Source organism: Microcebus murinus, chromosome 19 (assembly GCF_040939455.1).
Source record: "Microcebus murinus isolate Inina chromosome 19, M.murinus_Inina_mat1.0, whole genome shotgun sequence".
Lineage (NCBI taxonomy): Eukaryota > Metazoa > Chordata > Mammalia > Primates > Cheirogaleidae > Microcebus > Microcebus murinus.
Genome location: NC_134122.1, coordinates 26949907 through 26972171, shown reverse-complemented (window position 1 = coordinate 26972171; position 22265 = coordinate 26949907). Strand labels below are relative to the sequence as shown.

The following is a 22265-nucleotide window of genomic DNA, read 5'->3' as shown; positions in this document are numbered from 1 at the left end:
GACGAGCGAGCGCGGAGCCCGCACCTCCCCGCACAGCCCGCGCCGCGCGTCGGGAGGAGCGGCCGCAGCCGCCGCCGAGCTCGAGCCGCGCTCCCTCCGCGTCCTGTTGGCGCTGCTCCGGCTCCCGGCGCCGCCATGGCCCTGGCAGTGTGGTCGCGCCTCGGCCGCATCCTCTGGCTCGCCTGCCTCCTGCCCTTAGCCCCGGCTAGGGTGGCCGCAGGTAAGGCGCCGGGCCGCCCGGCCTCCCCGCATCCGCAGCCCGCCCGCGGCCGGGCACAGTCTCCGGCTGGCGGGCCGCCCCGAGGTTAGGCTGCGAGGTGGCGCCGTGCGCCCTGCGCGCACCGCGCTCGTCCTGGGAGGCCACGGTGGAGCCCTCGGTTCTCCCCCTTCTCCCTTCTCCCCTCTCCCCAGAAGTCGGCCCAGCACTTGAGGGGGCTCCTGCCCCCTTCGGTTGCTGCTTCTAACCCCGGGTGGGCTCTGCGCTGGAAACCGCGCGGGGGGCCGAAGCTGCGTCGGGATGCTTGGGGACTGGGCACCCGCTGGGGGAGGGGAGGAGGATGCGGAGGCCGGAATGTGCCCGGGTCGTCTCGCCACAGCCCCCCAGGGTGCACGGAAGGGTGGCCCGCGGAGCAACGTTTTTGCCTTAGAATGTCACCTTATCTGGAGAGGTTTTCCACGCAGTGTGTGTTGGCTTTGGGGAGATGCGATCTTAGAACCCAGGAGGCCAGTCTGCCATTTCCTCTCTGGAGGTGATTTCCAAAATGGACCCCGAGCTGACAGCTTCCTCGGGGGCCCACTCAGCGCCCACCCGGTCGTGGGCAACCCCACAGCCCACCGTCGGAAGGCCGGCACCAACCTTTCTGCCACGTTTGGGGAATCAAAAGGACCCAGATGGGAGCCTTGTCGAGGGACAGGTGGGACGTGGGCAGCTAAGAGGGTTAAACATTATCCAACATTTTTCATTTTCCCCCTCCCCGCCCCGCCCCTAAAAGAGTGGTAAAGAGAGGAAGAGATCTAATGCAAATTTGTGAAAGAAAAGCCACAAGGTAAAATAAAAACCTGCAGAAGCTCATGGATGCATTGGAAGAATTTTGTGGGAATTGTGCTTAGTCAAGTTCACTGACTTTCCTCTAAAAAGGAGTCTCTTGCCTATTAGGTTTATTTGTGTCCAGAAATTATCGATGCAATTATAAATTGCAAAAAAAAAAAGTGAATGAATTTTTTGGAATTCGTGTGGTTCCCAGGCTGGCTGATTGAACCCTTGATATGGTCAGAATTACAGTGGCTACGAGTGGGGTTGGGAACATACCTTCTCTCTTATCTATGGGGGAAAAATAGAGGCTTCAAAGCCTTTTCCAACCCTTCCTGTGTCTAAGTCTGCCTTCGTGGAAGGTTTGTACACCAGGGATTTAGAAGTCAGAAGTCCATTACTGGACCATGAATGAATTCCAGGTTGTGTTATCCAGACTTAAGAGGTACCCTTGGGAAGTGTTTTGGGCAGTGTGCATGTGTTGTGTGAAAGGGCTAGTGTAGTCATTTTCTAGAATGTTCAGGGCCCCACATGCTGTGTTGTTGAAAATGTGCCAGCTCCAAGTGGAAGCCCTGGGGGCCTGGTAGGCAGGTATTTCTTCCATGGGCCAAGCTTTAGGACAGTTTTCCCTTCTCTTTTTTGCTTTGGCCCCTTCCGGGTCACTTGGAGCACCAGTGGAGTCCCCTAAGTCCCTGCCTTGGCTGCTCTATACTCCAAGGGCAAGTCACCTGCACTCCCAAACCTGGAAAGACAATGCGATGCGTAGAGCAGCAGGCCCTGGGCTTGGTTTCTTCAGCCACCCTTGGCAAAGGCTTTGTGGTCCATTTCAGTCCTGCATGCCCTGGACACCTCCGAGAGCCTTGAGGGAGAAGGATGGTGTCACCAGGGGCTGTAGAACACCCGATTTAAAAAAAAATCCATCTGAGAAAAAGTGCCCTTGGAGCCTCCTTGCAGCTGGGCAGGTGGGGTGCCCCAGAGAGCTGGGCCAGTGTCTGCCGCAGTGTCTGCAGCGGACCCACCCCTCCCCTCCACACCCCTCCCTTCTCCCAGCCTAGCTGCTGCCCTCCTGATTCCATTCCCCTGGCAACGGATCTGCGGATCTGCCTCGTGCTGACATGCGCCCATCTCACTGCAGATGCTGCTTGGCCATTAGCATGCAGCTGAATGTCCCTGCCACCTGCCAGCCTCACTCTGGCCCACGCTTTCAAGGGGGGTGGGGAGCAGGAGGGGAGGGGGGTTCCGGGAGCAAGAGGGAGAAGGGAGGAGGTTGCCTCTCATCCAAGTACTTCTCTCTGAGCAGCCTGGCGAAGGGCTGCCTCCCAGCCCAAGGGAGGGAGAACAGAGCTCAGTCAGGGTGGCACAGACCTACTGGGTGGGCCCAGGCAGCAGCAGCAGTGGCCCGTGTGGCCCCAGGTCCCTCAGTGTAATATGCACACTGCATTTGCTTGGAGAAGCTTCTACCACAGTGCCTGGAATTCTCTCTTTGGGATTAAGACACTGCAGGTCTCTATTTCAATGCCAGCATTTCCTTGGAAATGTCCAGCCCTTGGCATTTTGACTCAAATGGCTTTATAACTAAGAAAGGGCCCTGGAAGAAAGAGCCAGAGGAAAAGCTGGAGCTGGAATCCCCAGTGCAGGCAGGCAATGTTGGTTCCAGGTGAATAGGACGAACCTGAGGACAAACTCGCCTCCCAGTTTCACTGAGAGGCTGAGAGTCCAACAGGTTGCCCATGAAGTCCTTTAGGGCAAGAGCAAGTCCTATATTTCTGGGTCCCCCAGCACCTTCGAATACAGTGCACATGGGACACCCAGTACCACCTGGGTCCCCCTGCCACACCCTGTTCTCTAGTTGTGACTTGGCAGTGACAGTACCAGACACCTACTATGTGCTAAGCACTGTGCTGGGCAAGGGGAGATGGAGGTGACTTCCGCCCTCAAGGAGTTCCAGGTGCAGTGCGGGAGATGAAGAAACCTTCATTCCAACATAAAGTGGTGACAGCAGTGGGCTCAGGCTGTTGGAGAGCACCGAGAGGGCAAGGGGTACAGCAAAGGCTTCCTGGAAGAGGGTATATCCACGGACAGATAGGTGCAGAGGGCATGCTCGCAGTAAGGACAGCATGTGCAGAGGCTCTGAGGCAGGGAAGGGCGATTGAGACACTGAATTTTTAGTTTCAATTACATTGAAGCAATTAGATTAATTTAGGCCAGGCAAGGTGGCTCATGCCTCTAATCCTAGCACTCTGGGAGGCTGAGGCGGGTGCATCGTTTGACCTCAGGAGTTCGACGCCAGCCTGAGCAAGAGCGAGACACTTTCTCTACTAAAAGAAATAGAAAAAACTAGCCGGGCATGGTGGCGCATGCCTGTAGTCCCAGCTACTCGGGAGGCTGAGGCAGGAGGATCGCTTGAGCCCAGGAGTTTGAGGTTGCTGTGAGCTAGGCTGATGCTGCGGCACCCTAGCCGGGGCAACAGAGTGAGACTCTGCCTCAAAAATGAAAAAATATTAATTTAAATTGTGGTTAGTAACTACCGTATTGCTCAGTGCAGGGCCTAGAGCTCAGGGAGTAGGTCTATGTCACTGGGCTCTATGGAGCTCTATGGGCATCGAGAGGATACTTGAAGTCATGGGAGGGCTGAGCTTGGTTGGGAAGGTGGGTTTGAGTGAAGGGAGCAGAGGGGCTTGAAGCCCCTTCACCCCTTCCTTCTGTATCACCTCCTCTGCCCAGGTGCACGCTGCAGCCTGCAGGGCTCTCCTCCCCTTGTCCCAGCTGCTCTCTGACATGGAGCCCTGTGGAAATCTCCCCTGAAGAAAGAACCAAATTGCAGGAAAAGAGTTCCATGCAGGAATACTGTTGAATATGCAGGAGCACTGTTGAAAATTCAAATGAAGGGTTGTGTGGATTCAGATATACCTGCTTGAGGGATTATCGTGCACATGTTGAACTTGATATTAGTGAGACCACAGACCTGCTTTGACTATTTCTATATTGTCATGTGCAAATAAAATAATTCAAAATTGTGTGTAGAGAGTGATTATAACTACTTAAAAAAATGTCTATGCATGGAAAAGAGACAGGAGGACAGCAGTCTGGTAACAGTTGTTATCTTCAGGAGAAAGGGTCATAGGATAGTTAATATTCTTTATGCATGTGTATTACTTTTATAATGGAAACAAACCTTATTTTTAAAATCTTACCTTTGTAAGATTAAATGTTACATGATAACATTATGCAGCTATCTAAAGTAAAGAGTAATGACTCAGGAAAATGCCTAAGGGTAGACATGGTGACTGTATACCTATAATCCCAGTACTTTGGGAGGGGATGTAGAGGGGGGAGGATGACTTGAGGACAAAAGTTTGAGACTAGCCTGGGCAATGTAGCAAGACCCCATCTCTACAAAAAAATAAAAATAAATTAGCTGGGCATGGTGGTGCACTCCTGCAGTCCCAGCTACTTGAGAGGCTAAGGCGAGAGGATCACTTGAACCCAGGAGTTTGAGGCTGCAGTGAGCTATGATCTTGCCACTGCACTCTGGCCTGGCTGACAGAGCAAGATTCTGTCTCCTAACAAAGAAAGAAAGAGAGAGAGAGAGAGAGAGAGAGAGAGAGAGAGAGAGAGAGAGAGAGAGAGAAAGAAAGAAAGAAAGAAAGAAAAAGAAAGAAAGAAAGAAAGAAAGAAAGAAAGAAAGAAAGAAAGAAAGAAAGAAAGAAAGAAAGAAAGAAAGAAGAGGAGGGGAGGGGAGGGGAGGGGAGGGGAGGGGAGGGGAGGAAAGGAGAAATCCCCAGGATACATAAGTGCAAAAAAAAAAGTGATAAATAATCTCAGATTAAAAATATAATTAAAAAATACAGTAAGACATGTCCAAATCTGGTAGCAATGGTTGTTATTGATTATTTTAACAATTAATAAGATATTTAAATTTTTATTTTTCACTTTTCTTTGTTTTCAGAATTTTCCAGTTAGTCTTACCCTCAATATGGTGGGTGGGGGGGGTGTTATTTTAAAAGCCCCATTCCCTGGCCTCCATTGCTTTTATGCTCAAGGCCCTATCTTCTGCTAGTGACCTGCAAGGATGCGCCCCAGGCTCCCTGCAAGAGCTGCATCCAAGGCAGTGCAGGTCAAACTCCCCGAGGGCTCACCCTGGCTGGAATCACAGAGGTCCAACGTCGCCCTGCCAGGAACTCTGGAGCTTCCCTAGCACAGCCCTGTCTGGTAGGGCTTTCTGCTGTCCAGTGTGGTGGCCATTGGCCACATAGGGCTGTTGAGTACTTAAAATGCAGCTGGCGTGACTTAGAAACTGGGTTTTCAATTTGCTTCATTTTTATGGAAACTTAAATTGCCACATGTGGTCAGTGGCTACCATATTGAGTGGTGCGGATCTGGAACCTCTCGCTGTATAGATTGAGCTAAGGTCTAAGTCCAGGCAGGCCCCAGCCATCCACAGGCTCTGTAAGGCATTGCTTGGCTGGAATGAAAAAAATATATATTAATTTGGGGACGCTGTAAAGAGTCTGAGATTTGGAGTCAGTTGGGCCTGGGTTCGAATCCCAGTTTGACAATGGATTAGCTGAGTGACCCTTGGGCAAATCACTTGATGCCTGAGCCCCAGTTTCTCCACCCATAAAATAGAATAACTGACGCCAGCGCAGAGGTGGCAGTGGGGCTCCTTGCCACACCCCCTCCTGAAGTGTGGCCTTTGTTTCTGGGCTCCTAGGCCTGTTTGAACTCAGTCTCACCACTGATGGCCCCAGCACCACGGGAGCAGAGGCGACCATCTCGGCCAGCCTGCTGACCAGGGACAACAGCAGCTTGGCCCTGCCTGCCAAAGCCCACCCCTACCGCTTCCACTGGATCCACACCCCGCTGACGCTCATTGGCAAGACAGAGGAGGATCTTAGCTCCACCATCCGCTTGGTCAACAGTGCGCCTGGGGAGTTCCCGGTGTCCGTCTGGGTCACTGCCGCTGACTGCTGGATGTGCCAGCCTGTGGCCAGGGGCTTTGTGGTCCTCCCCGTCACAGGTGAGGAGCTTCCCAATTTACCTTCAAACCCTTGGTGCAGAGAAAAGCATCCGCACATCAATGCAACTTAGATTCCTGGGCTCATTCTCTCTTGTCAGGCAAGTTAAAAGGAGTCAGAAAATGATATTAATAATCCCTACTCTGGCAGGAATTGTGTTAAAATGGACACTTAAAGCACATATTGCTGCTGCGGTGTATAAACTAATACAATCCTTTGTAGAGCAGTGGGCCAGTATGTATTGATGGTTACAGGTTGTTTTAGTCTTTGACCCAATCATTCACTTACTGGTTCTCTCTCCCTCTCTGCGTGCTCACTCTCTCTCTCTCTCTCTCTCTCTCTCTCTCTCTCTCTCTCTCTCTCTCTCTCTCTCTCATCTCTCTCTCTCTTCCAAGAGTTTCCTGCCCTCTTATCCTTTTGGAGCTTCCAGTCTAATAAAGAATTTATCTTCAGGAAGTAAACCTCAATTTGGATAATGCTTTATGCGCTAAGATGTTCATTGCACTGGTCTTTATAATAGCAAAAGAAAATATAAACAAGCTAAGTGTGCAGCCACTAGGGGACTGGTTAAATATAATGAAATAATTGAATCAACTATTAACAGTGACCCTTACAATGACTTTGTAATGTCACGGGTATTGATTCATACTTGTAGAATTACATATAAAAAAAGCAAAGTACAGAATTGTCTAACCCAGACGAACTGTGTTTAATATGTGTATATGTTAAACACACACTCAAATACTTTGCAGCACTTCAAAATGTGCACAGTGCTAGTGTTTGAATGCTAGGTAGCTTCTTTCATTCTACTTTTGAGCATTTTCCAAATGAGCTCTACTGAACATGTCTGTGTTACCTTCTGCTTTCCTGATGAAAAAAAAATCATTTATTTTATTTTTTTTTCTTTTTAGAGAAGGAAACAGGACAGTGGCCTGACCCAGCCTACCACACTGGGTATGGAGATGCAATCAGTAGCACTGCTCATTTTTCTAGGTTCATCTAACATTTTAAAATATTTACCAAAAGTTCCCTTTGGTACTTTTGGTTGGGAAGCCTGCGTATTTCCTTCTGGTCCTGGGCATCTTTTGTGGCAGAAGTTTCGGGGTCCCTGGAAGAGGGGCAGGAGTGAAAACTGTGCACATGTCACACATTGCGAGTCCTCAGTGGTGTCCACACACGGGGGGGCCAACCTGGCTGCCTCTGTGTTGGGGGCTCTTCAGGGTCCCCTCACCCCACCCAGCTCTGACAGCCAGAGGTCTGGGTGGGGGAGTAGCGGCTTTGCCAGCTGCCGGTGAGGTCACTCCCAGGCTCCGCCCTCCCTGTGTCTTCCCAGAGTTCCTGGTGGGAAACCTCGTGGTCACCCAGAACACCTCCCTGCCCTGGCCCAGCTCCTACCTCACCAAGACCATCCTCAAAGTCTCTTTCCTCCTCCACGACCCAAGCAACTTCTTCAAGACTGCCTCGTTTCTCTACAGCTGGGACTTCGGAGACGGGTATGTCCTGACCCCCCTTCACTCCCCAAAGCCGTGGCCAGGGCCCTGTCATCCCATGTATGGTGCAGAGTGCTTTGCACCTCCCCGCCCTTCCCCCCTCACTTTCCCTCCAAACGTTCCTCGAGCACCTGCTGCTTGCCAGGCCTCGAGGCCCTGGGGACCAGTGGTGAATCAGTGGCTGGCTCTGCCTTTGAGTGTCGCAGCCTAGCAGAGGAGGCCATCAGTGCCCAAATCAGCCCTTTAAGGAAGGTCAAGGTAGGTAGGATTTTTCCCCATTTGACTTTAAAGGGCACCCAGCCAGGGATGGCAGATGCGGGGCAGAACCCAAGGCTCCTCTTTCTAAACAAGCCAGTCTGGAGGAGGCGGCTTGGGAAGAGGGGATTGGGGACGGAGCCTGGGCAGCCCTTGGACAGACACCCAAGCTCATAAGAGGATGCTGCTGTCCGCAGTGCAGCTCAGTGCAGACCCCCCAGTCTTCTCGGGTCTCCCCAGGTCCCTGCAGGGAGTGAGGGAGGGGCACATGTAAAGACACAGAGCCCGAGATGAACTTGGGAACCCATCTTTGGGCTCCAGGGATCTGCTGTGCTCTCTGCAGGGCTAAGAAAGGCCAAAATTTTGAAGGCAGAAAAATATGGAATGGAGTGGGAAAGAATTGGGAGAGGCCTGTTGGGCCAGCACCCCCAACCTTGCTTTAAGGAGAGTTGCTGTCTCTCTTCTTTTCAGAAATCCCCCTCCCTACTCCCACTCTACACTTCTTCTACATGGGTTTCACACGCATGATCTCATGTAATCTTCACAGTCACCCTGAGAGGTAGTTACTGTTACATCCAACTCACAGGTAAGGAAATGGAGGTACAGACCAGGTGAGCCCTCAGGTATCATCGTCCTCTTCTGAAAAAATGAGAATAATAATATCTAACTCACACTTTCAGAAATAGGGCTGCCAGCTGGAAAGTCCTCGCTCCAACCACCATACCCTATGCCCCTCCACAGAGGATACCAGGAAGTCCCTTGGTGTCCTGTTCCGGTGTTATAGCCCAGGGGTCTGTAAATGTTTCTTTAAAGGCCCACATGGTCAGTATTTTAGGCTTGAGAAGACATATGGTCTCCATCACAACTACTCAACTCTGCCATTGGAGTGTGAAAGCAGCCATAAACAATATGTAAAGAAACAAGCGTGGCTGCGTTCCAATAAAACTTTATTTACAAAAACAAGTGGTGGGCCAGATCTAGCCCATGGGTGGTAGTTTGCTGACTCTTCTCTTAACACCATCGTGGGCAGCACACTCTTCCATATTGTTAAGCAGGGCATCCTCTGTTATAGATGTAAATCTATTCCTTTTGTCCCTTATTTAAATACCTCAATAGCTTAACCCCTTACTTTAATAATGGGCATATTTTCTGTGCAATGTGAATTGAAAAAAATAGATTTTACTATTTTTCTCCTGGGCTACTCTTTTGTGTTGGATTTTCTTCTTTATACAGAATGGGGGAAAAGCAGGCATGTTTCTTAACTTTTTTATTTTATTATGCATAGTAGGCTTTCTGAGCCTAGACATGAGATGAAAGCCACCACTGGCTGCCCTAGACTTAGAGCTTTGTCTTGCTTTAAAAACATTTGTGGAAGGGAGAGCAAATATGAATAAATATATATATTTGCTTAGAAATGTAACATATAAAGCAAAAATAAAGCAATGCTAGCAATATTCACATACGAAAAGTAGAATTTGGGATGAAAAGTATTAAAAAGAACAAAAAGGATTCCTTTGGATGTAAAAGGTAAATTTACAGGGACGATATTACAGACCTGAGCTTTTGGAATATTAGAGCATCACAATATATAAAAAAGGTCCCGTTGGGGAAGTTACCCAGAAAGATTGAAAAAAATAAAACAAAAACAAAAACATTTGTCATAGATTTTAATGTTCCACACTCAGACTTTGATATTGTAAGGAGGACTAAGGTAACAACAGAGGATTTTCATAACATAATTAGTTTGACTGAGTAAATATATATGTATGTAGAACCTTAAGCCTAAAAACAAAATATTCCATGAGGTATTTATAAAAATTTTTAAAAATCACATTCTATAGCTTAAAATGTCAAAAAATCCCTTAACAGAGAATGTAGGAGCTTCATTTTCTCAGTAAAGGATACAGATTAAAATCAGCCCAGGGAATTACCAAATGCAGAGCTTCTGTGGAGTCAGGACATGCCACATTCCCAGCATCACTGTGTGACAATATGCACAGAGCATTACCACCCAGGGAAACTCAGCTGCATGTGTGTTCGGGGTTTTTATTGGGGCTTGTATTAGTCTGCTCAGCTGCTGTAACAAAATGCTACACACTGGGTGGCTTCCACTAAGAACATTTATTTTCTCACAGTTCTGGAGGCTGGAAATCTAAGATCAGGGTGCCACCAGGGTTGGTTTCTGGGCTGTCTTCCTGACTTGTAGATAGCCACTTTGTCACTGTGTCCTCACAGGGCCTTTCCTCTGCCAGGGCAGAGGAAGGGAGGGAGAAGGAGAGGGAGAGGGAAAAGGAGAGGGAGGGGGGCAGAGAGAGAGAGAGAGAGATCTGGCATCTCCTCGTCTTCTTATAAGGACAACAGTCCTCTTGGATTAAGGTCCCACTCTTAGGACTTCATCTAACCTTAATTGCCTCTTTAGAGGCCCTGTCTCTAGATGTAGTCACAGGGGGTGGGGGGCAAGGCTTCAGCACATGAATTTTGGGGGCCACAGTTCAGTACATAACAGGGGCCCATTGTCTAGGCATGACTGACTGCCCACATGGTCCATTTCAGGGTCCAGGTCAAGTGACACCATGACCCAAAGCCGCTACTCTCAATCATATTGTTCGACTATCCAGTGCAACCCAAGGCAAACAGACACCCCACCAATTCAACATTTTAAAACATGATTCATAAATGATTTGGGGTCACAAGTAACTTTTAACTGTGATGACATAACATTTAGAAAATAACTATGAAGGGTATTAATACATACAAATTTAGAGAATAGTTCCAAAGCTGTAATTAGAGTCAAATAGTTTTAAGTGTTTTAATTATTAAATAGGAATTAAAATAAAGCACTCACTCACAAAGAAGAAAAACTCCACATATCAGAACAAGGATGAAGGAAGTAATAAATACAAAAATATGAATTAGAACATAGAAAAACAGAATTGATACACTCAAAGTTGTTTTTTTTTTTTTTTGTTTTTTGAGGAGGGACAGGGGAAATAAAGTACAAAACTTCAAGCCAGTATTAATTTCTTAAGTTAAAATTTAGTTCTTAATTTTCTTAAAAGAAATTGTATTTCTATACACATACATTAAAAATCTTATCAAGGATGAGAAAGGAGCAATCACTACAGGTAAAGTGATAAGATTTTTTTAAAAATTGTAAAATAGGGTACTTTGTACAATTCAAAACTCCATGCTGATGTATTTAAAAATGTCAATGAATTGAATGATTTTCTAGGAAAATGTAAATGTCTAGAATTGACTTGAAAGTAGAAAATGTTGCAAATGAATTATCTCTAAGAAAGGGGTCTGAACCAGATGGTTTTACTGGCAAGTTATTTTATGCTTTCAAAGATACAGTAATTCTGTTGTGATATAAAGTCCTCCAGGGTATAGACCAAGATAGAAAGCTTCTCAATTCATTCTACAAAATTAACATAGCTCAAAAAAGAAGACAATATGCCATTAAATTATAACCTCAAATGCAATGATTTTTGTCTGGAATAACAGCAAATTTAACATAGCACTTCATTAAAATAATAATATACCATGTCTAAAATTGTCACTAAAATCCCTTTATCTTCAGAAGAGCAGTTTCCAGGCTCACGAAAGGGTCTAGCCCAAGAGCAACCCGTCTTTCTAAGTGGTATATTTCATATCGAAAACAGATGCACTTTTACTATGCCTTTGCACTGAAAGAAGAAAAAAAAAAAAAAAGAAAAAAGAAAACAGATGCACATTTTGTTCTCTACTCCATAATGTATCTATGTTCCTTTTGATCTAAAAATAATGGCGATACGTCTGGAAGACGCACTAGGTTTGCCCACAGCCTTTGCATAACCTAATTTAAGATGCATGGAAGTCAGGAGTATCTTAGAATACTAAAAACAATTCACTGTTAGGAATATCATTATTTGGGTTCATCATTTTAATAAGTTAAAGGAGAAAGATCCTAAGATCATCTCTTTAGATGCCAAAAAAGTGTTAGAATAGGCAGACATGGATGTGCAATGAAATCTCAGTAAAGTAGAAAGAGGAGTTGCTGGAACCAACAATTAAGATTATACGGAGTGGTGAAACTGTAGAGTGTGGATTCCCTCGCCCTGGGTGAGAATCGGGACCTGCGGTCCAACACTTCAGGTGAATTATTCCATCGAAATCCTGGTGGGGGCACTGTCCCTAGATGGAGGAGTAAGACAAGGATGCTCTTTATTCGTATCTTTCAAGGTCATCATGGAAGTTCTAACTCATTCATAAAGTCAAGAAGATAAACGAGGGATAAATATCACAAAGCAATTTGCAGAAAACATCATCGACTTGCAGAAACTTGTGTTATTTACTTGAAGAAACAGCTCTGTGTGTCTATTGGAAACTCAGTGATTCTCTCTCTACCACGTGTGGCTGTTGAGCCTTTGCATCTTGGCTAATATGACTGAGAAATAGAATTTCAAATTTTATTTAATTTAAAATTCAGCAGCCACATGTGTCTGGTAGCTATATATTAGAGAGTGTAGGTCCAGAGAAGCAGTGGGGGGGAGGAAATGATAAGAATTTAGGTAGGAAACCAATGGAAGGTATCAATAGCTTTCTTATACACCAGTAATAAGAAGTTAGAAGGTAAAGAGGAGAGTCCTATTAATAATATCAAAACTAGTTTGTAAAATAAATATAGGAACATGCTTAACCTGGAAATGGCCAAGATCCTGCGTGAAGAAAACTACAGAGCTACTGAGAGGTATCAAAGATTTAGGCAATGGATATGTACACCACTTCCTGCTTGGTGAATCTTAATATTGTAAGATGTCCATCCCTCCCCAACCCTAGTTATTCTGTAAGTTTAGTGCAAATCCAAGAAAAATTTCAATAGGAATAAGTGAATAATTTTTGGAATGTGATAAAGATTCTAAAGTTTATCCAATTAGGTTATATATATACATACATATATATGATTTTTATCATAAAAGAACATCTGGATCATCTGTCTCAAACCAGTGGACCATCTCCATATTTATTAGGGGCATTTCCTTTCAAATCAAGGACTTTATTCACCATTTCTATTGTAACTGAACATTTTTCTTGACTAGCCAATGAAATAAGGAAAAGAAACATAAATATTATAAAGGAGGAGACAAAATCATTATATACAGATGACAACACTGTTTACAAGGACACTACAAGAGACTCAACTGCAAAGTCTTAGAACTAAAAAGAGGTTTTAGTAATATGTGATGAAACAGTCATAGCTTTTCCATATAATGGTAAAAAAGATCTTTTATAATAGATATAAAACATATAAAAAACAATAATAAACTTAACCTAAAATCGTAGGACCTATGTGAATAAAACCACAAACTATACTGAGAATCTTAAGAAGACTTAAAAAATGAAGATAGAATTTCTAAATATTGTGAGAGGAAGAAAAATGACCAGAAAAGCAAAATTATGTTGAACAGGGATGGGGAAAGGAACTGAAAATGCATTCATACATGTATTTGAAAAGCTATAAACATTTTTGTAGCAACAACAGGCAGCTCAATGGAATAGAATAGAAAATACAGAAACTAACCTAAGTTTATATACATTCAAAATATGATAACAGTGATATTTCCAACCAGTAAGTAAAGATGGATTATTTAAGAAATGGCACTGGAGCAGTTATTTAAGTATTTGGGAGAGAAACAACCTGACTCATAAGAAAAGCAACTTCAGATGGATTAAGAAATCAAACACAAGGAACCAGCACTAGATCAAAATGTAGATGATCACCTGCAACTGGATAATTTGACAATGGGGAAAGCATTTCTTTCTCTCTTTCTCTCTTTCTTCCTTCCTCCCTCCCTCCCTCCCTTCCTCCCTCCCTCCCTCTCTCTCTCTCTCTTTCTTTCTCTCTCTCACTCTGTTGCCCAGGCTAGAGTGCCATGGTGTCAGTCTAGCTCACAGCAACCTCAAACTCCTGGGCTCAAGCAATCCTCCTGCCTCAGCCTCCCGAGTAGTTGGGACTACAGGCATGTGCCGCCATGCCTAGCTAATTTTTTCTATATATTTTTAGTTGCCCAATTAATTTATTTATATTTTTAGTAGAGATAGGATCTCGCTCTTGCTTGGGCTGGTTTCGAACTACTGACCTTGAGCAATCCTTCTGCCTCAGCCTCCCACAGTGCTAGGATTACAGGCATGAGCCACCATGCCTGGCCTGAAGAAAGCATTTCTAAGAATAAAACAAAGACAGAAACTTGAAAAAACTTGCTAGACCAGCATTACCAAATATAAAATTTGAATGTAAAAGAAGGAAATCAAATTAAAAGATAAAGGGTAAACTGGGAGAAAATATTTAGAAGATATATATGAGTTTTAATAAACTTCATATGTAAAGAGCATTGACCAAGCAACACAAAGATGTTCTTGTTATTAGACTTCCTTATGAAGTGGTTCGGGTAGTTGAAGGAAAAAAGCATGATGTCATATACCTTATATATTATATGATGGAGGTATGATTCTCCCTGCTTTATGGATGAGAAAGGTAAGGCTTAGAGTTAAATAGAAAGTCTGGAGCAGAGATTCAAAGCCAGGTGTTGTCTTAACTCCAAAGTTCACACTTCTCTCCTACCCATTGTGTCCTTGTCTCTAACATGAGGTCTCTCCCAGATTCCTGGCTGGGAGGTGGGGTGACAGAGAGAGCCCATGGCCAGGAGTTCTCCCAGCTGTAACCTAGTAGCAAAAAGACAATGAGCAGCCACTTTATGTAAGCACAGTGTAGGCTTCTGGCAAGTTCTCCAGGGGTGACCAGGAGGCCAGTGGGACCCAGACTTCGAAGGTGCTGGCACTGGTGAAGGCATCTGGTGGTTGGTGTATCAAAGCCAGGGGTGATTCTGACAGTCTGCAGAGCTGAGAACCCTGCCAGCCGCCTTTGTGCAACTTGAGACTGATGGGCTGTCATAGCTGCCTCCTGGAGGACACAGAACCTTTCATCCACATGGAGAGGGAGGGATGTGGGTCCCTTCCTGCCCTCTCTGGCCTCAGTTTCCTCATCTGGGAAATGGGCCAGCTGACCTTGAGTCAGCAATAGAGGCTCTGCTTCAATGACAGGTGTGCTCATTGGTAGCCAGGAACGTCACCGTACAGCCACCCTGACTCTAACAAGTCACACAAATCATTTCTGAGCTACAAGAAGGGGAAACAAGCTTCTGACACGGTCCCCATTTCTCCTCCTTGTCCCCTTACAGGACCCAGATGGTGACGGAAGACTCTGTGGTTTACTACAACTATTCCATCATCGGAACCTTCACCGTGAAGCTCAAAGTGGTGGCAGAGTGGGAGCAGGCAGAGCCGGACGCTGTGAAGGGCGTTATGCAGAAGACCGGTGACTTCTCCGCCTCGCTGAGGCTGCAGGGTGGGTCTCTGGCTGGGCTGACAAAGCCTGAGTGTCCTGCCCCATGGGGATCCCCAACACGGCTCCTTCCTGGGGGGGGGCGGGCACTGCCCACACAGATTAGAGTGGCTCAGGCGAGAGGCACACCCTGTCTTCTCGTGCCCTGCTGTCCTCTGAGCAGTGTTTGTCACTAACCTTGTTTTAAAGATGGCACCAAAGGCCACAGTGGCCGAGTGGCATTTGAGCCCAGGGCTGCCTGCTCCCAGAGCCAGAGCCTGTGACCAGCTGTCTGCCGGGAGCTGGCCCGTCCTGCTGGTCTCGTTCCCCCAAGGAGACACCGCCTTCCTTCAAGCTCACCCCATCGGGGTGGACGGCGTCCGTCCACTGCACAGGGAGGGCATCTCCAAACCTGTGTCTAGCTTTGGCGAGAGGGAGACCTGGGCAGATTCGGGAGATTTCTTGGTTCTTGCTAATGGGGTGGTGCTTTCCCGAGGGGCACAGATGATGGCTTGGTGGCAGTGGATAGGACAGTCGCCCTTTGCCTACCTTCTCCAACTTCCTCCCTCTAAGCTGGCTCCACCACCTGCTGCTGAACAGGGGAGGGCAAGACGCCACGGTGCCCTGGACAGACCTGCAACCCTCCCTTGGGAGAGGAACAGAGGAGAGGACAGGGTGGAGGTCACACAGCACTGGGTCCTGGGAGCCTATGACAGCAGTCCTCAGCCACCAGGTCTAAGGGGGCTCTTTCTGCCTTACAGAAACCCTTCGAGGCATCCAGGTCTTGGGGCCCACCCTAATTCAGACCTTCCAAAAGCTGACGGTGACCTTGAACTTCTTGGGGAGGTGAGTGGACCCCAGAGGGCTCTGCCTACATGCTCTGACGGTGCTCTTCAACCTGCTGCATCTCCTCACAGTCCCCAAGCAAGGGGGGCCACTCCGCCCCGAGGCTGTGCATGGGGAGACTGTGGGCACAGCTCCATTCTCAATGTGCCAGGGAGAGAGGACAGGCCTTGTGGGGTGTCTGGAGCCGGGGTACGGAGGCAAAGGCAGGGGAGGCTCCTCTCCTGTAACGAGCCCCCATGGGCCACGTGGGCCTGTTTCCAGCCCCCTGGCCTTTGCCTACGCGGTTCCTTGCCCCAGAGCCCCCTCCCCCTCCTCTCACATGCTCACACTCCCGTCCTCCAAAGCCTCCCGAGAGCCTGTCCTGCCCTCCTGCCAGCACAGGGGAGCTGGCACCAGCCAGCACCAGTTGGCTGAGTGTCTGCTTTGGACCAGGAACTGTTCTAGAACCTGGAGGGACACGTGTGGACAGACAGAGCCACTGCTTCTAAGGGCTCTGTGTGTATGGGGGACACCACAAGGCAGAAGCAGGTGTCCCAGGGGATTCTAAGGAGCTTGCCCGCTGGGGGCCTGGTGCAGCCTCTTGGCAAGTACAGCGTCATGAGTGAGGACGCTAGAGGTGCTGGGTGTGTCCTCCCCACACGGGCATCTCTTACCCCCCTGGGGCCACTGGGATGGATAAAGCTGCCGAGGTCAGTGGTCAGGGCCCAGCCCTCGAAGGACTCTTGTCCCCACGCAGGGACATGTTGGACGGATGCAGGCCAGGTGGAGGGTGGGCAAGGGAGGCCCAGGAAAGAGGATGACGAGCTAACTTAGGGATTGCAGGGGTTTCTAAAACTTTCGGGGGCTTTGGAGGCAGGAGCTTAGCATGTGGAGGATGGGAAGGCATTGAGTTTGGCAGACATTATCCATCAGGTGGCTCAAGTGTGTAGCTTTTACTCGGAACCTGGGTTTAGGAAGGACCTGTGTTTTCTGGCTTCTGAGCCTGTGGCCTGCAGACAGCCTGGAACACTCTCACCCTTTCTCACCTGTTAAAGGCCTAGTTATCCTTTCAGACCCTGCTCAAATGCCACCTCTTCCAGGAAGCCTTCCCAGATTTCCTCTAAGGATGTGCTCATTATTCCCCTGTGCTTCTAAAGCACACAGAGTGTGCCACTGGAGCACTCCTTCTGCCCCTAGTCAGCAGTCTGTGCGCCTCTGTTTGCCTCACTAGCCTGAGATCCCAAGGGGGTCTGGGGCCATCCCTTCTGCACCATTGTGTTTCCTGGTCTGGAATGTGTGACACTGAGGCCCGGACAGCTGGGTGTCCTGTCGTAGAAAGGACACTGATGCTCATGCCCGCGGGCCTTTCTTGGCCTTGGTCTGTGCTCATGCTCTTTGTCGAGCCATTTCTGGAAAACTGTCCCCATTTCCCTGCAGCCCCCCGCTGACCGTGTGCTGGCGTCTCAAGCCCGAGTGCCTCCCGCTGGAGGAGGGGGAATGCCACCCCGTCACCGTGGACAGCACGGAGTACAACCTGACCCACATCTTCAGGGACCCCGGGGACTACTGCTTCAGCATCCGGGCGGAGAACGCCATCAGCAAGACGCACCAGTACCACAGGGTCCAGGTGTGGCCCTCCAGTAAGTGGCCCCTCGCCTTCTGCTCCAGTGCCACACGGGCAGCACAGGCCTGTCCACCCTGTCCCTGCCACCAGCAGCTCCTACCAGCCAGCCCTACCGAGGTCCTCAGCACCCAAGCCCACCAGCAGCAGCACCATCAGTAACCTGCCCACTCCAGCAGCCGCCAACACCACTGCTGGCCCACTGCCAGCACCCCCAGCCTGCTCTGCCACCCCAACACCAGCACCCATCACTTCCGCCGCCACCGTCAACACCAGCACCACCACCAACCACCAACTCGGCTACCGCTGTCACCGTGCACTCTGCTGTTGATAATAACTCCCAGCACCATCACTACTGGCGACTCAACCAGCATTCACCCGCAATCCCCTCTGTGAGCCCTGCCCCCACCCCTATAAGCCCAAACCAGCGCCCGCCCTGTGGACCAACACCATCGCTATTAATGTTGCCTCCCATGTATTCCTGAGACCACACGTGTCCCCAGCATGAACACTCCCACGCCAAATGAGCCCCCCCACCCCCCAACCCTGCCTTCTTCACCTCTGTTGCAGCGGTTGCCACCTCGAAAACCAGCACCCCTAACAGCAGCCCCAACTCACAGGGCTGCGGTGAGTGGTCCAGGGAGAAGGAGATGCTCAGAAAGTCTGAAGCACACACCATGCCGTTAATAAGGACACCCAGCCATCTCCCCTTGGAGTGTCCTTCCCCAAACCGTCGTCAGCGGACTGGCCGCTGGCTTACGGGCACAGGATTAGCCGACGGCAGCATTGGGTTCTACACTACATTTCCTTGAGGGACTCTGGGACCCCAGAAAAATGCTTCCTTACATAGAGGAGAAAGGATCCTAGCAGCAGTGTGGTCTTTCAGATGCCTAACTTGGTCCCACCTTTCACGCTACAAAAGGGGAAACTAAGGCAAAGGGAGGCAACAAGCCAAACTCAGGCTTTCTGGGTCCTGGTCCAGTGCTGGTTCCTGGGGTAGGAGTTCCTTGTGCCCGAGCTCACGCCAAACCCTGCCCGTTGCACCTGTCCTCAAGATAGCCCTGTAGGTACACCTGATGCTGTCACTGTCCCCTCCAGTCTCCCCAGTACCTCTCTGAGCCCCTGAGCAGACACTATGCTCCACTCTGGGCCCTGGATGGGGGCCTTGGGCTCTCAACACCCACTGGACACCAAGTGCCTGGAGCCCTCTGAATACTGCAGAGAGGACAGCAGTACAGGTCATCGGCATGGCCTTTTCTTAGGAAACAGATCTTCATAGCAGAGGGTGAGGGAAGAGTGAGAGGAAACCCACACTTCCTGATCACCTGCCACATGCCAGGCACATCCATATCCCCTCCTCATTGTATCTTCATGGCAGGCTTGAAGGTCAGCATTAGCACCAGGTAGTCTGGTCACAGCCAGGATTTGAACCCAGGATTGCCCAGCTACAGACACCGGGCTCTTTCTACTCTACCATGCCATTTCCTAGCAACAGGCTCAGTGGGTGAGCCTGGAGTTGCCAGAGGGCAGGAATCTGCAGTAGATGTCACAATGCTACTTGAATGTCCTCACAACATGCCTTTCCTTCCCCAAAACACATTACTCAAGAGATCGAGGAGGAAGCTGTGATGTCTTTTATGGCTTAGACTTGGGAGTCATGCATCATCTCTCCTGTCATCTGCTGCACCCTAGGAGCTGGTCACTGAGTCCAGCCACACTCAAGGGGTAGGGGATTTAGCTGCCCCTCTTGGAAGTTACTATTAAGTAACTTGTGGATGTATTTAAAAAATACCCACACCCAAATTTATTATATATTTTTTGAAGTCCTAGATGTGCCTGGTTGGGATGCATGTACATAAGAGAAAGAAATCACTGATGGGGATTGACTATTCTCTTCCCCATTGTGCTCAACTACTGAGAACCAACATTTCTGCACTAGTTACCCAGTCCCGTGACTTCACCTCTCTCATTCCCAGGCATCCAGCCGGCTGTCTTTGCTTTTCCATGTGCCACACTTATCACTGTGATGCTGGCCTGCATCATGTACATGACCCTGCGGAATGCAACTCAGCAAAAGGACATGGTGGAGGTGGGTGCTTGGAAGAGTGGGAGCTGGGCCACTGGGCCCTGCCTAGGGAGGGTCTTTGGAGAGGGTTTGGGGAACAGGCCAGAATGCCTGGAGGGGATCTTGATATTAGAGCAAGGCCCTGGGGCTTGGCGTGAAGTGCCCATCCACAGACTGGGAAAAATTAAGTTGATATCCCATCTGACTTATCTCCTTCTGTGCTTGTCCCTTGCATAAGTGTGGCACCAAAAGCGTGTTTCTATGCACTCTGCTGCTAGGCAGCTGAGCTCATAAGGCCACCCGATGGGGTTCCCAGTGGGCGGGTAATTGACCCGTGGGGTTTTGTTCACCATAGGTGGCTGATTTTGACTTTTCCCCCATGTCTGACAAGAACCCGGAGCCGCCCTCTGGGGTCAGGTGCTGCTGCCAGATGTGCTGTGGGCCATTCTTGCTGGAGACTCCATCTGAGTACCTGGAAATTGTCCGCGAGAACCACGGGCTGCTCCCGCCCCTCTACAAATCTGTCAAAACTTACACTGTGTGAGAACCCCACCCCCATCTCAGTGTTAAGTGATTGCCTACTTGGAGCTTCGGGCAGGGTGGTGTGCACCTCTGACCAGGAGGGGTTCACGTGCAAGGAGCTGTTGGCCCTGGCCAGCCAGCCATCTGTACAGTCTAGCCACTGCCACAAGCCCCTCTATGTCACACCCCTAGCCATTTGCCCATCTATACAGTCCAGCCACTGAAGTAAGTCCTTCTCAGTTACCCTCATCCCACCCTGTCCTTAAAGAGGCTCTGGGGAGGACTCTGACACTGGGCGTGTTCCCCGTTCTCTCCCAGGTGGGCATGGCTGCCCCTTGCCCTTTCCTTTCCTATGGGCACATCTGCCATATGTGGGGGGGTTCATGTTTCCCTCCCTCAGGCAGCCCTACCTAAGCCAGAGAGCTCAGAAGCCCACATAGGGTTAAGGATCCATAACAGAGGGACACACACAGATGGGCATGCTCACAGATGAGCATGCATGTGCACACACAGATGGGCATGCTCACAGATGAGCATGCATGTGCACACACACAGATGGGCATGCTCACAGATGAGCATGCATGTGCACACACACAGATGGGCATGCTCACAGATGAGCATGCATGTGCGCGCGCACACACACACGTGTCACATGGGCATTTCAGACGATTTGCTCTGTATCTGTTAAGTCAGTTGCTGGGCTGCACCCATTCAGGACGAAAATCAAATTGGATTTTCTCCACTCAGCCCTGACAGGTCCTGGGCGCAGCCCCACTCTTTGTGCATTTTTTTCTGCAGCTCCCTCACCCATTGTAGGGCCACCCTGTTCCCTGCCTGCTTGCTGGGGGCCAGATGGGGGCAGGACCAGCGCTTTGTGAGTGCAGAAACCCTTATGTTAAACGCTCACTGAGGAAAAGAAGGGTGGAGTCAGGATCCAGTGGAGACTTGGGCCCCTGTCGGTGGAGGGGGGCGTTCTTGCCGCCCAGCTGCTTCCCAGGTGGCCTTGAGAAGGAAGAAGTGGGCTGGCAGTGCTGAGCAGGGGACCCAGCCCACACCCTCCCCTCTGGCCCAGTGGCCTGGGAGAGGCAGAGGCCGTGGAGAGGGCAAGTGACGACACCGATGGGGCCAGGGCTGAGGCCCAGGTGTGCCAGGAGCAGCCTGAGCCTGCCCAGCCAGGGAAGGACAGGACCGTGGGGTCAGGGCTCTGTCGCTGTAACCGTTCGCTTCCAGACTTTGTGCTGAAAACAGCATTCACACTGTCGTGCGGCTCATTCTCATGAAATACTGCCATTGTCGCTGAATAAAGCTTGTGTGCTCTGAATATAGCCAAGCATAGACACCAATGTGGCCAGAGTCTCTTCTTTTGCATGTGGATGTTTGTGTCTTGCAAGCAGCAGGAGCAGCTCTTGGGTGTGGCGGGCACCCCCTTTGTGTTTTGTGGTGGAGAGAACTGAATGGGGTGAGAGAACTGCTCAGGGTCCCTGGAGGTGGGTCCGGCAGCCCCAAGTGACTCAGACAAGCACCTGGCAGACTCCGGAGTCAGAGGGGGAATACGGGCCCCCTTGGGAGCCTGCTGGAAATGCAGACCCATTGCGCCCCCACCTGCCGCACCTGAATCGGCACCTGGGGAGGAGGACAGCCACCTGATTCCACAAGCCCTCTAGGCTTCTGGTGCGTGGTCCTCTGGTTTCTAGCAGGGCTGCTCGAGTTTTGATGTGCAGGAGAATTGCTGGCGATCTTGCTAAACAGCGTTTTCAGGTGGGAAGTCTGAAGTGGGGCCTGGGATCCTGCATTCCTAACACGTTTCCAGGGAGCATGCTTCGAGTGGCGAAGATCTGAGTCTAGACCTTCCTAAGTGTTTTCCCTTCTGTAGGGGGTTTGGGACTTTCTCTCAGTTGCCTCTGTTCTGCCTCCAGCCCACCCCCCATCCAGCGTGTGCCCTGAGCTCCAAAGAGCTTGATAGGATGGGCGTGGGCCCTGCACACGGTGGCCGCCCTTCGCCCCACCTGTACCACTTCTAATGAGCAAAGTTGCTTAGGGAACGTTCCTGACTTCAGCATCATTGGCACGTGGGGCAGA

General features: G+C 49.5%; 1 protein-coding gene across 2 annotated transcripts; it reads left to right on the top strand.

The window, feature by feature from the left end:
* Positions 1-21542, top strand: TMEM130 (transmembrane protein 130). Of its 2 annotated transcripts, none has more exons than XM_012759434.3 (8): positions 1-220; positions 5745-6050; positions 7382-7541; positions 15011-15177; positions 15915-15999; positions 17416-17618; positions 19576-19688; positions 20020-21542. In XM_012759434.3, exons 1-8 carry the CDS (start codon positions 136-138, stop codon positions 20206-20208), a joined length of 1308 nt encoding a protein of 435 aa, XP_012614888.1. In that variant the 5' UTR covers positions 1-135; the 3' UTR covers positions 20209-21542. The 2 variants fall into 2 exon arrangements, with proteins under 2 accessions (XP_012614888.1, XP_012614889.1); XM_012759435.3 differs by having other exon boundaries at positions 4-220; positions 20056-21541.
* Positions 21543-22265: the final 723 nt, after the last annotated feature.